The 17,895-nt window shown below is 36.6% G+C and overlaps 1 protein-coding gene across 13 annotated transcripts in view; it reads right to left on the reverse strand.

Annotated features, from left to right (window-relative positions):
- The window catches only part of CDC42BPA (CDC42 binding protein kinase alpha), a 310,508-nt gene that overhangs the window by 96,395 nt on the left and 196,218 nt on the right, over positions 1-17,895 (reverse strand). For all 13 annotated transcript variants that reach the window (XM_045796507.2, XM_087859422.1, XM_045796498.2 and 10 more), the window contains one exon: positions 3,574-3,821. In XM_045796507.2, coding sequence (XP_045652463.1) covers positions 3,574-3,821 — 248 coding nt within the window. The remainder of the gene's footprint in view (positions 1-3,573; positions 3,822-17,895) is intronic.

Here is a 17,895-nt window from a genome sequence, read left to right on the forward strand (position 1 = left end):
TTAAAAATCATCTTTCTTGATTCAGAAGCAACTCCAAATAACAAACAACGACAAAAACTTGAAAAATTACCAAGAAGCCTTTCAGAAAAATATGTACACAAATAAACGGAGTAAAATTTCTATGTAAAACTCTTCTTGTTTTTTCCTACCAGCACTAAACAAAGCTGAAGTCTCTTTCATACGCAAACAAAACGCACAAGCAATGTCATGCTTCATTTGCCAATTCCCTGCCTTTCTATTCACAGGGAACCATCTGGAAGCCTTGATAGGGTGTTCTGTACCCACTCTCTCATCGCCTGTTTCTCACCACGCAAAATCTGGCTTCTGCCACGCCACCACCTCAAAAAGCTGTTCTCTCACAACTGGCCACGGTCCCGTTCCCACATCCAATCTACCCGCCACCTCTGACACCATCGCCCATTTCCTCCCTCTTGAAATGCCACCTTCTCTTGGCTTCAGTGATGCCACACTCTCTGATTTCTAGCCTCCATCTCTGTCCTTGTGGACTCCCCTCTTTCTGTCCTTCCCGTAAATGCCAATGCTCCCGGGTACTCCGTTCCAGAGCCCAACTTCTCTGTCTGCACCCTTCCCCTGAGCGGGCTCTGCACCACCTGAATCCAATTACCTGTTATGCTGATGAAGTCCGAATTTAATCAGAAGCTTTTCTGGGCTTGCTTACACTGCTGACTTGGTATCTCCACAAAGATGTCTCACCAAGCACCTCAAATTCACCATGCCCAGCTCAGGAGAGCTCCACACATAAACAAGGTCCTACCACCCTATTACCTTCCTCATACATTCTGCTTTCTCTTCTCTTTCTCTAGGTGAAAAGCACAGCTCAGCCCAAACCCTCCGCTTATACAACTGTTCAAGTATCCGGTTTCTGTACTGTTCTCTACCTGTTGGATAATTCCTATCAGATTACAAACATGGTGTTATCTCTCCTATCTAAAAACAGAAACAAAAGGCAAAATGACTTCTTTTGAGATCAATTTCCCCTCCAGCTGCTGCTTCCTTGCACTGTTTTGCTTTTAAGAGATTCCAACTACTATTCTGTTTCTGCTCTCCAAGTCTTGGCTCCCACGGTGGGGTTTTTTGCCCTTTAGTTCCACTGAAATTGTTCTTATCAAAGTTACCAATGAGGCTCATATTGTTAAATTCAACTGTCACTGTTTGGACCTCATCTTACTTGATTCAGACCGCATCTCATGTAACATGTAGACAGATTTGATATGCTTTTATCACATGGCTTCCAGGACACCAAATCGGCCTGGTCTTCTTCCTATCATTCTTGGCTGTCCTCTTTGCTGTTTCTTCCTCATTTCCAAACTCCTAAAGACCCCAGGAGCACCCCAGGGGTCGGTGCTGGACCTCTTTTCTATCTCTATCAATCACTAAGTGATCTCACAGAGTCTCACTGTTTTAAATACCATGTGAATGATTAAATACTCCCAGGATTTTATCTCTGGGCCTAAAATCCAGCCTGATCTATTCAATGGCCTACTTGACATCTCCACGTGGGTGTCTAATAGGCACCTCAAACATAACCTGTTTAAAACGAGCTCCCGGTGACATCCCTATCCCAGACGTGCTTCCCTTGCACTGCTCCTCTCTAAATGGTAACTACAATCTCCTAACTGCTAAGGCCCAGAACCTCAGTATCATCCTTGATTCTTCCTCTTCCTTTCTCACTCCGTATCTAGTCCACCAGCAGAAACCAGTGTCTTTACTTTTAAGGAGTATCAGAATTCCAACACGTCTTACCACCACTTCTGCCTCTACCCTCGGCCAACCCACCACCCTCTTGGGCCTGGACTACTGTGATAGCCTTCTTAATCATTTCCATGCTTTTCTCTCATCGGAGTCAGACTGTTCTTAACCCAGTAGTCAGCGTAACCCTGTTAAAACACAACCCAGCATTAGTCAATTTTCCACTCAAAATCCTGCAGTACATCCCTGCAACGGTGTTATTCAGAGCAAATAACCAGAAGTTACCTGCCACAAAGCCTTGCGCCATCTGGCCCGGGTCCCTCTCATACTCCTCTCCTACTATGCTGTCCCCTTAAGTCTACCATGGCCATATTGGCCTCCTTATTATTATTTTTAATAGACTTTATTTTTTAGAAAAGTTTTAGGTTCATAGCAGAGATTTCCCACGGACCCCTGCCCCAAACACGGGTACAGCCTCCCCATAACAGCACCCCCACCAGAGCGGGCCATGTGCTTCCTTAGTGAACTTGCAGCAGACACATCGCCATCACTCCAACTCCACAGCTTATGTCAGGGTTTGGACATGTGTTCAACGACACGCACCTACCTCACAGCATCGTGCAGAGTATACGCTGGCTGCCCTGGACAGCCTCCTAGACACCTCCATCCCCCCCGAGCCCCCACAACCACTGATCTTTATACTGTCTCCATGGTTTTGCCTTATTTTTTTTAACAGACCGTTTGTGTAGAGCGTTCTCCTACGTCTGTAGAGATGCCTTCCTACTTTCTTCAGCCCTTACTTCAATTACCTCCTCAGCATAATTTCCCCAGACCAGTCTCTACAGACAATTTAATCACCCCCTCAATGCTTCATGGCCCCGTCCTGTGCTGTATTTTTTGTTCTTGGCATTTATCATAACCTAATATATTCTATATTTTATTTACTCGGTTTATAGCCTTTTACCTAAGTAAAGGAAAGCTCCGTAAGGACAGAGACTTTCTTTTTGTCTACCCACCACAATGTTCCCAGGGCCTATAATAGCGCTTTACCCACCACGGGTCCTAAAAACCTTTTTGTTGAATGAATAGACTAAATCAAATAAACTTCGGCTTCCAACAGAAGTTGAGAATGACTATAGCATGTATTCAGCTGCCTAAAATCCAGAAACAGGAGCATCACTAGCAATTTCTCACATCGGGCCATATGGCACCTGGTTTCTGGCTGAGATCTTCTGAGCCCACACGCTTCCCTCCACCTTCACGGTCAGCACCTACAGTCCTACTCATCTCTCACGGCCAGGTTCCTACCTGCCATCTGCTCCCCTGAGTCCCACTCCACACAGAAGAGCGATCTTTCAAAACCACGACTACCACCCTGTCACCTGCTTTCAATGGCCTCCGCATGAAGTCCAAACTCCTTGCCCTCCTTCATGATCTTGCCTCTACTTCCCTCTGCAGACCCACTTCTCACCCTCTCATCTTTCTACGGCTCCACCATCGGGAACAGCCTTAGTCTTCTCAATGTGTCATGCTCCCCTTTACCTCTCCATCTTAGCACATCTGCTACTCTGTCTGGACACTCTTCCATAGTTAGATAATTTCTTATTTCTTTGGTCTTAACTGAGATATTTTGTCCAAAACACCCAGACATACTGAAGTTACCTTTTGTGCTCCTGCCTTTTGCCTGTACTTACACGATCCCATTTGCTGGCCAGTCAAGCTGTAGTATAATTTCCTGTTTACCGATCTGGGCTTTGGCTCCTTAGGACTGGGGTATGTGAATTGCCCGTGTATCTGCAGCCGCTGACACACAACAGGCATTCATGAAATATTTATTAGAGGAGTAAATAACTTGATTCTTACCTCTCTCTCCTGTTTTTTTCCAATTTGTCTTTCAAAATCATAATTTCCTTGTTGAGAGCAAGTTGTTGGCCTTCTGAATCATGAAGTTCTTTCTTCAGATTTTTAATTTCATTTGCATGTATTCCTTCTCTTTTAGACAATTCTTCTTCATAAAAGATACTTTTCTTTTCTAAATCAGTCTTTAGTTTGGTTATCTCTTGCTGATGTTCTATGCTGCACAGTCCTGGTGAGTAACTAATCTGTTTTTGCTATAGAAGTAATAACAAAAAATTGGTTCATCTCTAAGAATAATAAAATATCAAATAACTTCTTTCTATAATACAAAGAACTGTTCATATAGCTGAGTATTATTTTTGTATATTATCACATCAACAATACTTTCTTTATTAAGGCTATTTACCTTTTGTCAGCCATATGTCGCAAACACTTTTCTCAGTATGTATTCCCTTTTTGTGCTGTGTTTTACAGCCTTCTTTACACCAAGATTATACACTTATCTGTAATTTCTGCTCACAGTTATGTAATTATTCGTTTATATTTAAATTTCTAATGTAGACACAACTATTGTTGGTGTATAGAGTCAGAAAAAATCTAACTGCATCCTATTTCTGATATAGAACCAATAAAGGATTATAAGTATGTTTGTGTCTTTAGAAGATTAAATGGGGGTAGAAAATGACAGAGCTAGAATGTACAAAAAGGAAAGAGAGGTGGCTTCTCCAATGGTCTGGGGAGAAAGACAAAGGTCTAAATCAAACGTCTTCACATCCACTAGAAAAAATGATAGGTTTCTTGGCATTTAGGTAGGGCATTAGGGATGAGAAATTTAGTTGGAAGCCAACTTCTTAGAAATTTGGATGAAATATAATCTCACTAATAAGGTGCAAGGAAAACACAAAGTCCAAAGCTTCTTTTGGACAGTGGCTAAAGGGTGAGCAGAAACATATGGAGATTATGCCTGTAAGACCTCCTGAGCTTTGGAACTTTTCCATTTACTTTGCTATATGCTATCTATTTTCCCAGGAGATCAACGATAAACTTTTAAAACCCAAAGAACCTATGGCTCTGTTTAGTGACAACAAGGAATCATGCTCTGGAGGACACTGTGTCCTTTTTTGAAAACAGTATTAAGGGCTGAAAAACTATTAAAAGAAGTTGATTTAAAGTTGAAAGAAAACTATCCTTACTTCTTCACACTTAAGTCATATACTTAAAAAAACAAAACAAAACAAAACACCAAAAACCAGAGACATCAATGGGGCTGGAGAACTGTGTCTGGGGTGTCCACTGTATTATTTAACCAATTGCTAAAGCAGCACTGATGGTGTGCCTACCGCACACGGGACTCAGACTGTCCAGCATTTGGGGGCAGCCTGGCAAACAGCGCTCGCTGGAACCAGGAAGAGCCACAGAGAGTCCAACTCTGGCTCATGCGTCTCCAGAAAAATGAGGCCTAAATCGACATCAGTGGTCCTGACCACTTACCTCTACGGCTCTTTCATTTTTTTTCATCACCTAAAGAAGAATTTTAGTTTGCTGTTCTGGTTCGTATAGTTTGGCTATTGGGAAAGCAGCAGCATGCACTGACTTTCAAGCAGAAGAGACCCTGATATCAAAACCTAACAAAGATACCACCAGAACGAGTCATAGATTCAAGTCACTTGCTGATAAGGATGTAAAGAAAGTCAAATAAAATACTGATAAAATCAAACCATATGTAAAAAAGAACAATCTACCCCAAAAGAACAGGTCTTACTGCAGGTATTGAAGGTAATTTAATACTAGTAAACCTGTTAATAAATGTACAAAGATGGCATTATTTAATGGATTAAATGAAAATAAATGCATACGATAATCTCAGTAGGTGCCCATGCCCAAAACTATCTGAGAAAATCCAACACCCGTTCCAAATACTACTCTGAGTCCCACAATCAAACAAAACAAAAAACAGTAAAGTGATTCTCCTTTACCCATTTTCCAGCTATCAGACAAAATAATACCTACTGGTGAAACACCAGAAATACATGCAAGAGATTGAGGAATAATCACAAAAAGGGTGTCTGCCATTACTTCTTACTTCGTATTAGTTTTTAGATATTCTGTCTGAGCAAGTAACATGAGCAGTAGTTACAAGAAATGAATATTAGAAAGAAAAGTGATAAAAACCACTAAATTTCCATAAAATTGTTTGCCCATGAAATGTAAATAAATCCACTAAAAAGTGTTACAACTGATAAAGCTGTGTAAACCAACTACAGGTAAGATAAACACAAATCAACAATACTTCTGGGGAGCGGAATGGGCAATAATAAAACAGTAAAAAATTTCATTGTTAATAGCAAAAATAATCAAGAAAAATTATCAGAAACTAATACACGCACATGAGGAATAACAATAGTGAGTAACTTTTCTGAAGTATATGAAGACAGCATAAGTCTTTATAAAAGACAAAAAAGAAAGCCTTCAAACAATACAGAAAAATACCTACTACTTGAAAGATTAAATGGATAGGTATTGAATATTTCTCAAGTTATATTCCTTGTAAATATAACAAAACCAATATAGGTGATGGCACACAGGTGTTCCTTGTACATAGGAAAAATACACTTGTAAAAATGCCAAAGAAAATCCTGGGGGGGAAAAAGGAGTAACGAGGGAGAGAGAAGAATGTTCTTTTCAGATATTAAAACATACTATACAAATCTTTAATAAAGTCTCAGTGTAATTGAGCTCCATCCCCAAATAATTTTATTCAATATATCAGACGTCTTCAATCACAGAGGAAGGCAATGATTAGCTAATGGAATTGGAACCACCAATTCAGCAACAAAAGAACAAAACGAATCTCACAACATCCCATCTAGCAAAACAAATTCCAAGTAAGTTAGATTTAAATATATTTAGAAGTATATAGAAGTATAATTGACTAGAATTAAATATTTTGAAACCCAATGGAAACATCCAGGAAAGGCAGAATTACATACTTAACAAACTCTGAGAAAAGGACAAGCTAAGCTTTGAAGCAATAAAAGAAACACTAAGGAAAATAAGAACAAACCTCCTGTGATTTGAAAAGGAAGACCAAAATTAAAGGGCAAAAGACAAATGAATAGTTGTGGAAAAATGGAAGATAAAGTTTCATTTTCGCTATGCAAAGAGTTTATATGAATCATAAGAGACACGTTCAGACTCTAAAATTAAAAAGCCAAATAACTTTAAGGAATAATTCACAAAGAAAAAATATGATTAATAAACAGTCTACTACTAAGACAAGAAACGCCTCTTACACTTGCAACAATTTGTGGTCTGCATCTTGTGCCTTAAAGTGACCTGACAATTTCATTTCTAGGTATCTGTTCTAAGAAATATCAAAAAAGCAATGCACAAAAGCGTTCATCGTAATGACAGTGTTGAAAAGTGAAACATAAATATTCAATAGTAGAGAACTGGATTAAGTGGACATCCCTCTATAATCATTAAAATTATGTGACAGTTACGTAATGAGCGTAAGCGCTTGTATCACAATTTCACGTGAAAAATACATGTGTTAAGGGTTGAATGTGTCCCTCCAAAATTCATGTTAAAGCACTAACCACCAGTACCTCAGAATGTGATATTTTAAAATATGGTCTCAAATACTGCATGATCTGACTTATATGTGGAATCTAAAAAAGTCAAACTCTTAGGAGCAGAGGGTAAAAATGGTAGTTGCCAAGGGGGGAGCAGAGGAAATGGGAGAATGTTGGTGAACGGGTATAAAAATTTCACACAGGTAGGGTAAGTTCTGGAGATCTAAGGTAAAACAGGGTGACTAAAGTTAACAATACCATATTGTATACTTGAAATTTCTAAGAGGGTTGATCTGAACTGTTCTCAGCCAAAAAAGAAAAAAAGAAAAAGAAAAAAAGATAACTAAGTGACAGCATGAGGGGCATGTTAACTAGTTTGTTGTGGTACATATTTCACAACATACACATATATCTAGACATCACATTTTATACCTTAAATATATACAATTTAATATAATTTGTCAATTATATCTCAGTAAGGTTGGAAAAAAAGAAAATAAAAGTAGGGTCTTTACAGAGGTAGTTGACTTAAAATGAGGTCATTAGGGTGGGCCCTATGCCAATATAACTATGTCCTTATAAAAAGAAGAAATTTGGACTCACAGTCTTGCACACGGAGAAGGCAGAGATCCAGGTGAAACATTAGCCAAGGAATGCAACCATCAGAAGCCAACCCCCCAACACTGATTTCAGACATCTAGTTGCAATAATTGAGACAATAAATTCCAGTTTCTTAGGCCACCTCTTGTAGCAAATGATAAGAACTGAAAAGTTTTTTTTTTAAAGCAGCCTTACCGAGACATTATTCACATACCACACTATTCACCCATTTAAAGTGTACAATTCAATGGTTTATAGTTAATTTTAAGTAGTAAAATACATGTACCATAAAATTGTGCCATTTTAACCATTTTAAGTGTGGGATTCAGTAAGTATTAATTACATTCAGAATGTTGCGCAACCACGACCGCTATGTATTTCCAAAATTTTTCATTATCCCAAAAAGAAATTCTCTAACCATTCAAGAATAACTCCCCATTACCCACTCTACCTGGCCCCTGGTAACCTCGATTCTACTTTTTATCTCAATGAATTTGCCTATCCCAGATATTTCATGCAAGCAGAATCGTACAGTAGTTGTTCTTTTTGTCTGGCATCTTTCACTTAGCATAAAGTTTTCAAGATTCATCCATGTTGGACCAGGTATCAGAGAGTCACTCCTTTTGATGGCTGAGTGATACTCCATTGTATGTAAAAACCACATTCTGCTTCTATATCTGTTGATGGACACTTGAGCTGTTTCTACCTTTTGGCTACTGTAGTAATGTTTCAAAGAACACTGGGGTAAAAAGTATCTGGTTGAGTCCCTGCTTATAATTCTTCAGGGTACAGACGTAGGAGTTGAATTGCTGGGTCATGTGGTAACTATGTTTACCTTTTGGAGGAACCACCAAGCTGTTTTCACATCCTTGCAAACACTTGCATTGTTCCTCCCCCACCCCCCAACAATCCATTTTAGCTATCCTAGTAGGTATGGAGTGATATCTCGAGGTTTTAACTTCATTTCCCTAATGACTAATGATGTTGAACATCTTTTTGTGGGCTTATGGGCTATTAAAATATCCTCTTTGGAGAAATGTCCATTCAAGTTACTTGCCCAATTTTTGGTTGGGTAGTTTGTCTTTTCGTTGTTCAATTTGTAGGGCTTGTCTATATTTTCTGGTTATCAAACTCTTACCAGATACTTGATTTGAAAATAATTTCTTCCATTTCCTTAAAAATGTCCTTTGATGCACTGCACACAAGTTTTTATTTTGATGAAGTCCAATTTATTAAAATTTTTTTTTCTTTATGCTTTCAGTGTCATCGTTAAGAATCCATGCCACGGTCATGAATATTTACCCCAACGTTTTCTTCTAAGAGTTCTATGCTTATAGATTTTATATTTAGGTTGATCCATTTTGAGTAAATTGTTTTATATGATATGAGCTAGGGGCCCAAATTTGTTTGCATGTAGAAATACAGTTGTCCTGGCACATAAATTGAAGGGACTGTTCTTTCCTCACTGAACAGATTTAATACGATGTCAAAAGTCACTTAGCCATAGATGCAAAAGTTCACTTCTTGAGTCTGAAGTGGCTTGTGTTTCTATTCTTCTGCCAGTACCACACTCTTTCTGTTACTTTAACTTTGTAGTAACTTTTGAAACTGGTAAGTTTGAGTCCTCCAGTTCTATTTTTCTTTTTCACCACTGTTTGGTTGCTTGGGGCCACTTGCAATTCCGTATGAATTTCAGGATTATGTTTTCCACTTCTGCAAAAGGGGCTGTTGGAATTTTGCTAGGATTGTGATGAACCTGTATATCACTTTGGGTAACATGGACATCTAAACAATATTAAGTCGTCCTAACCATACATGTGGGATGTCTTCCCATTTACTTATGTCTCCTTAAATAACTTTCAGCAATGTTCTGTAATTTTCATTATATAAGCCTTAAACCTTCCTGATTAAATTTATTCCAAGGAACTCTATTCTTTTAGCTCCTATTGTAACTGAAATCGCTTTCACAATTTCCTCTGTGGATTGTTCACTGCTGGCATACAGGAACACAACTACTTACACATGTTGGCTCTTGCAACCCTGGTGTTGTTTTCTAATTGAGTTTTAAAAGTTCTTTGTATAGTTTGCATAACAATCTTTCATTGGATAGGTCTGTAGTTTTTCACAGTCTGTGTCTCATCTTTTCATTCTCTTTGCAGTGTCTTGCAGAGCAGAAATGTTTACTTTCAATGGAGTCTAGCGTATCAATTCTTTATTTCATGAATTGTGCCTTTGGTGCTGTATGTAAGAAGTCACTGTCCTAGGTGATCTAGATCTTCTATGTAATCTCCTGGGAGTGTTACAATTTCATGTTTTTCATTTAGGTCTCTGATCCATTTTGAGTTCATTTTTGTAAAGGGTGTAAGTTCTATGTCTAGATTCATTCACTCATTCATTTGGTATGTGGATGTCTAGTTGTTCAGCACCATTTGTTGAAAAGACAATCTTTACTCCATTATATTGCCTCTATCCATTTGTTAAAAATAACTTATCTGTATATTCATTTGCCAGTACCACATGGTCTTGATTACTGCAGGTTGATGGTAAATACTAAAGTCAGGTAGTGTCAGTCTTCCAACTATGTTCTTTTCCTTCAGTATGGTATTGGCTATTCTAGGTCTTTTGTTTCTCCATATAAACTTCAGGTTTAGTTTGATGAAATCCACAAAAGGACTTGCTGGGATTTTGACTGGGAATGCATTAAATCTACAGATCAAGATGGGAAGAACTGAATCTTAATGATATTGAATCATCCTATCCATGAACATGGAATATCTCCATTTATTTAGTTCTTCTTTGATTTCTTTTGTCAGCGTTTTGTAGTTTTCCCCATGTAGCTCTTATGCATATTTTATTATAATTATACCTAAGTATTTCAATTTTATGGGTACTAATATTAATAGTATTGAGTTTTAAATGTCAAATTCCACTTGTTCATGGCGGTTATACAGGAAAGTGTCTGGCTTTTGTAGTATTAACCTTGTATCCTGCAACCTTCCTATAATGGCTTATTAATTCCAGTTGTTTTGTCAACTTTTTTGATTCTCAATATAGATGATCATGTCATCCCTGAACAGACAGTTTTACATCTTCCTTCACAATCTGTATACCTCTTAAATTGTCTTGTCTTACTACATTAGCTAGGATATCCAATACAATGTTGAAAGGCAGTGGTGAAAGGTACATCTTCACCATGCTCTTGATCTTAGTGGGAAAGTGTCAAGTTTCTCACAAGTATGATGTTAGCTTATTTTCTGTTAAGATATTCTTTATCAGGTTTAGAAATTTATTGACAGTTTTAATCTTGAATAGATGTTGGATTCTATCAGATTTTTTTTTTGCATGAGATGATCATGTGATCTTTATTTTTTAGTCTATTGATGTGATACATGTTATTCATTGATTTTTGAATGTTGAACCAGCCTTGCGTACATGGGATAGAAATCCCAGTAGGGCATGGTGTGTAATTCTTATTACATATTGTTGGAATCAATTTATTAATATTTGGTTGGGGATTTTTGCATCTACGTCTATAAGACATGTTGGTCTGTGGCTCTTTTTTCATGCCTTTGTCCAGTTTTAGTATTAGTGTAATACTGGTGTCATAGAATGACTTAGTAAATATTCCCTCTGCTTCTGTTTTCTGAAAGAGATTGTAGAAAATTAGTATGACTTCTTCCTGACATGTTGTATAGTAATCACCAGTGAACATATCTGGGCCCGGTGCTTTTCTGGAAGGTTATTATTGATCCAATTTCTTTAATAGAATCCTTTTCAGATTATTTATTTCTTCTGTCATCTTTGGCAGCATGTGTCTTTCAAGGAACTGGTCCATTTCATCTAGGTTATCAAATTTGTGTGCACAAAGTTATTAACAGGATTCCTTTATTTTTGATGTACATGGGATATGCTGGGATGTTCCTTCTTTGATTTCTAATATTAGTAGTATCTTCTCTCTTTTTTTGTTTTTGGTTTTATCTGTATTTTATTTATAAAGGAGTTAATATAGCAGAAAGCACAGTATGCCAAATAGAGTAAGCACATTCTTTGCAAAAAGATTTACTACAGAAAAGAGAAGAAAACTGTAACGAGAAACTATAGTGTCAAGAGAAATGCAAATGTATGAAATAATTTAAACTATTATCTACAGGTAATCCCCTACTTTTCAAGTATCCAGGAAAGTTATTAAATTTATATAAAGTACTCACCCCTATGCTTATAAATTTGAAAATCTGAAAGACAATTTTACTGGAAAAATGAAAGTGAACCAAACTGTCTCAAAATGAATGAAAAATAAAATAAAGTATTAATAAAGCTACAGTATAACAAAGAATATGTTACAGAAGAATTCTTTCAAATTTCAAAAAGTTTATTTCCATGAGCACAAAAAAAGGGAAAGCTTCACTTTATATAAAGTTAATATAACTCTGAAACAAAACCCAACCAAAAGAGCATACAAGTAATAAAACCACAGACTCATCTCAGTATAAATTTAACAAAAAAACTTAATAAAATGTTAATCCTAATCCATTGCTGTATTGAAATTCTACCATTATATGAGCAACTGATTCCCAGAATGTAAGAACAGTTTAATGCTGGAAGGCTTGTTAATAAAATTACTCTCAAAAACAGATGAAAGGGATCTCTTTTTTTCTTAATTAGCCTGACAAAAGACTTACTGATTTTACTATCTTTTCAAAGAATAAGCTTTGATTTCATTGATTTTTTTTTCCCCTACTGGTTTCCTGTTTTCAATTTAATCAATTTTGGTTCTAATTTTTATTATTTCTCTTCTTCTGTTTACTTCAGATTTATTTGCTTTTCTCTTTCTACTATCTAAAGTGAAAGCTAAGATTATTAATTTTAGGTCTTTTTTCTTATACATGCATACAATGCTATAAACTGCCCCTAAACACTGCTTTTACTATATGCCACAAATTTTAGGAAGTTAAACTTGTTTTCATTTCTACTTGGTTCAAAATATTTAAAAATTTCTCAAGACATTTTCTTTGACCCATGTGTTATTTAGAAGTTATTTAGAAATATTTTGGAATTGTTCCAGCTATATTTCTGGTGTTGACATCTAGTTTAATTCCACTGTGGTCTGAGAGCAGCCTTGTACGACTCCTAATCTCTTAAATTTCTTAAGGATTTGTTAAGGTTTGTTTTATGGACCAGAAAATGTGGTCTCTTTTGGTGGATGTTCTTTCCATGTGAACTTGAGAAGAATGCATATTCTGTTGCTATACGAAGTAGCCTGTAGATACGCCTATACCCATGTGATTGATGACGTTGCTGAGCTCGTCTATGTCCTTACTCATTTTATGCCTCCTGGATTCATTCATTTCTGAAACAGGGGTGTTGAAGTTTCCACCTGTAATAGTAGATTCATCTATTTTCCCTTGCAGTGCTATCAGTTTTTGCCTCACACATTTTGATACTGCATTGCTACACACCTACATGTTAAGTTTTGCATGTCTTTTTGAAGAATTGATTCCTTTATCATGCGATGGCATCATGTGATGCTCTTTTTATTCCTAAAAACTTTCCTTACTCTGAATTCTACTCTGAAATTAATATAGTAACTCCCACCTTCTTTCCATTGGTGTTAGCATGATATATCTTTCTTCATCCATTTACTTGTAATCTATACCTGCCTCTATATTTAAAGTGGACTTCCTGGATGCCTGGGTGGCTCAGATGGTTAAGCGTCTGCCTTCAGTTCAGGTCATGATCTCCAGGTACTGGGATTGAGCCCCACATTGGGCTCCCAGCTCAGCAGGGAGTCTGCTTTTCCCTCTCCCTCTGCCTCTCCTTCTGCTTGTGCTCTCTGTGTCTCTCTCTCTTTCTCAAACGAATAAAATCTTAAAAAAAAAATAAAGTGGGCTTCTTAGAGACAACATACAGTTGGATATTTTTTGATCCATCTAACACAATCTCTGTTTTATAATTGATGTACTTCGCTGATATTCTAAGTGACTGTTGATATTTTTGGATTAATATCTACCATATTTGCTACTGCTTTCTATTTATTGCCTTTGTTCTTTATTCCTATTTTTATCTGCCACTCCTTTTCTGTCTGTTATGGTTTTAATTGAACAATTTATATGATTCCATTTTCTCTGTTCTGAAGATATCAGTTATGCTTATTTTTTAGTGGCTGTACTATAGTTTACAGTATCTATTTACAACCAATCCAAGTACACTTTCAAAATACATTCTCCCACTTCATGAGTAGTGCAAATACCTTAAAATGAAATAATCCTAATTCCTCCTCCCATCCTTTACATCATTGCTTTCATTCATTTCAGTTTTATACAAGCACATATAAGCATGTATGCATAATCAAAAGCATTATTATTTTGAACAAACAGATTAAGAATAAGAAAAATAAAAGTTTTTATTTCTTTTATCTTTGCTTATTCCTTCTCTGATGCTTTTTCTTTATGTAGATACAAGTTTCTAACCTATATCATTTTCCTTCTCTCTCTAGAAAACCCCCCTTTAATATTTCTAGCATGGCAGGTTTACTGGCAACAAATTCCTTAAATTTTTGTCTCAGAAAGTATTTCTTCTTCACTTTAAGGATAATTTCATAGGGTACACACTCTAGGTTGATTTTTTTTTTTTTCTATCAACACTTTAAATATTTCATTCCACTCCCTTCTTGTTTGCATGAGTTTCGGAGAAACAGGTGCAGTCCTTGTCTTATGTCCTTTGGGGTTTTCTGCTTTGGCTTTCAGGATTTTTCTTTACCTTTGACTTTCTGTAATTTGAAAATGGTATCTCTAGGTATAGTTCTTTGGGCATTTATCCTACTTGGTATTCTCTGACCTTCCTAGATCTGTGGTTTGGTGTCTGATACTAATTTGGGGGAAATTCTCAGTCATTACTGTTTCAAGTATTTCTTCTGTCCCTTTCTGTCTTCCTTCAAGTTCTGGTATTCCCATTAGATGTATGTTATAACTTTTATAGTTGCTCCACAGTATTTGGAGTATTCTTTTCCGTTTTTTTCCCCCAATCTTTTTTCTTTTTGTCTTTTAGTTTGGTCAGTTTCTATTTAGATATCCTTAAGCTCAGAAATTCTTTCCTCAGCTATGCCCAAGATCCAATAAGGTGTTCTTCATTCGTTCATTCATTCATTCTTTGATTCATTCATTTTTTATTTTAAGTAATCTCTACACCCAATATGGGGCTTGAACTCATGACCCCGAGGATCAAGAGCTGCATGCTCTTCGGACTGAGGCAGACAGGTGCCCAAAGACATTCTTTACTTCTGTTACGGTATTTTTTTTTTTTTAAGTCTAGCATTCCTTTTTGGTTCTTTCTTAGAATTTCCATCTCTCTTTTTACATTGTTCACTTATTCTTCCATGTTCTTCTCTACTTTCCCATTAGAGTCCTCAGCACATCAATCAATTGATCATAGTTTTAAATTCCTGATCTCATAATTTCAACATCTCTGCCATACCTGAGTCTGGTTTTGATGCTTGCTCTGTTTCCTCCAACTGTGTTTTCTGTCTTTCAGTGTATCTTATAATTTTTTTGTTGACAGGCGCACATGATGTGCTGAGTAAAAGGAACAGCTGTAAACAGGCTTCTAGTAATGTGGAGGTAAGTTGTGGGGAAAAGGGAAGTGTTCTACAGTCCTAGGATTAGGTATCAGTCTTTTACTGAGCTGGCGCCTCTGGAATAGAAATGTCAGACAACCTTATCGGCTATTCTCTACCCTTTAGTTCGGACAGGATCACCATAGCAGGTTGGGATTGGGTGTTTTTCTTCTCTTGAGACCACTGGGCTCTGATAAAACTCCAGCAAGTTCAGTTCTGGTTGAAGAGTTTCTCCTGAGGGCAGACCTTGTTAAGAGGAACAGGATACTCTGGCGTATGTTAAAATGGTTTCCCCTACTGTCAGTACAAGGGGATTTTTCTCTGATAGTCATTGTGAGAACCTGATAAGAGGTCCAGGAGCCAAAACTCACAGAAGCCCCCCAGTGACTGGATTCTCTAGAGATTTTTATACCTCAGGCCTGTCTACACTGAGCCTCCAACAATTTCTCAGTTGTAGTTCAGGTTTCCATACACTGGCACTGATTCCTACAAAGGTTTCTGCTCTGATAAGTTGGGATTCTCTGTATTTGTCTGTCAGTCTCCACAAATTGAGGGGCAGCAGCTTGTCCTGTGATGTCACTTCTCCTATAGGTATAAGAAGAGTTGTTGATTCTTCTATTTATTCTGCTTTTTATTTGTTCAAACATAGTGGCTTCCAAACTTCTTATATTATATGTTAGACTGGAAACTGGAAGTATTCTTTTGAATATTTTTATATAAAGGATTATGTGATTGGTGAACAGAGATAGTTTTACTGTTTCCTTTCCAGTTTGGATGCCTTTTATTTCTTTTTCTTGTCTAATTCCTCTGGCTAGATACTCCAGTAGAATATTACATGTGGTAATATTGGGTGGTAAAAATGGGCATCCTTGTCTCTTTCCCAATGTTAGGGAGAAAGCTTTTATTTGTTCAACATTGAATATGATGTTAACTGTGGGCTTGTCATAAATATCTTTGATCATGTTGAACATGTTTCCCCTCTATTCCTAGTTTTCTGGGAGTTCTTATTAGGAAAGAATGTTAGATTTTGTGAAATGACTTATGTGCTTCAATTAAGATAATCATTCCCCCTCCCAGGTCCTATTAATGTCATGTATTATATTGATTTATTTTTTTACATTGAACCACCCTTATATTCCTGAAATAAATCACTGTCATGGTGCATAATCTTTTTAATATGTTTTTGGACTTGGTTTGCCAGCATTTTGCTGGGGATTTATACATCTATATTCATTAGGAATGCTGGTCTATAATGTTCTTTTCTTGTAATGTTCTTAATACAGCTTTGGTATCAGGGTAATGCTGACCTTAAAGGATGAGTTGAGAAGTACTCCCTACTCTTGTCATCTTTGGAAGAGTCAAAGAGGGATTGGTGCTTGTTTTTCTTTAAACGTTTGGTTCATTTCATTAGTGAAAGCATCTGGCCCTGGACTTTTGTCATGAGTCTTCTCATTACTGATTACATCTTTTCACTTGTTATATGTCTGTTGAAATGTTCAATTTTTTTCTTGAGTCGTCTTAAGTAATTTGTGTGCTTTTAGCTAACAGTTTGTCAATTTTGTTGATCTTTCAAAAAAATCAACTTTTGGTTTCATTCTCGTTATTATTTTTCTATTCTCATTTTATTTAACTCTGCTCTAATCTTGATTAGTTCCTTCCTTCTGCTAGCTTTAAGTTTCCTTTGCTCTTATTTTTCTAGTTCTGTAAGATATAAAATTAAGTAACTGATTTGAGACCTTTCTTCTTTTTTAAATGTAGTTATTTACAGCTATAAATCTCCCTCTGAGCACTGCCTCCACTGCATCCAGTGTGGTGTTTTCATTTGATTCCTCTGTAGGTTTTTTTCTAATTTCTCTTGATTTCTTCTTTGATCCACTAATTAAGAGTACCTTATTTTATTTCCACATATTTTTAAATATTCCAGTTGTCCTTATGTTACTGATTTTTGGCTTCATTCTATTGTGGCTAGAGAAGATACTTTGCATGATTTCAATCTTCTTACATTTTTAAGACTAGTTTTGTAGTCTAACATTTGGCCTATCCTGGAGAATATACCATGTGCACTTGAGAAGAATGTGTGTTCTGCTGTGGTGAGTGGAAGGTCTAGTTGGTTATACTGTTGTTCAAGACCTTTTTATCCTTATTGATCTTCTGTCTATATGTTCTATACATTACTGGAAATGGGATATTGAATTTTCTGTTATTCAAGAATTATTTCTCCCTTCAATTCTTTTGAAAAGTATTCCTAGTGAACTGAAGATTCCTACAGCCTTTTAGAATGGCCAAGATAGGTTTCAAAACCAATTCAAAATAGATTTACAAGAAATTAAACCAAGAAATTCCAGTTTTGGAAAATATCCTCAAGAAATGATAGTATAATAATCACAGTCAACACTTACTGAGCCTTTACTTTCTGCCAAGCCCTGGGCAAAGCATTTTAAATGCGTTAATACATTTAAATTTATAAACGATACAAGAGATTATGAGTGTTTGATTAGTCAGTAAATACATGTGATTCAAAGCTTTCAGAGCAGCAGTGTTTAT

The sequence above is a fragment of the Ursus americanus genome, chromosome 2 (genome assembly GCF_024610735.1).
Source record: "Ursus americanus isolate L20-20 chromosome 2, mUrsAme1.1.p, whole genome shotgun sequence".
Taxonomy (NCBI): Eukaryota; Metazoa; Chordata; class Mammalia; order Carnivora; family Ursidae; genus Ursus; species Ursus americanus.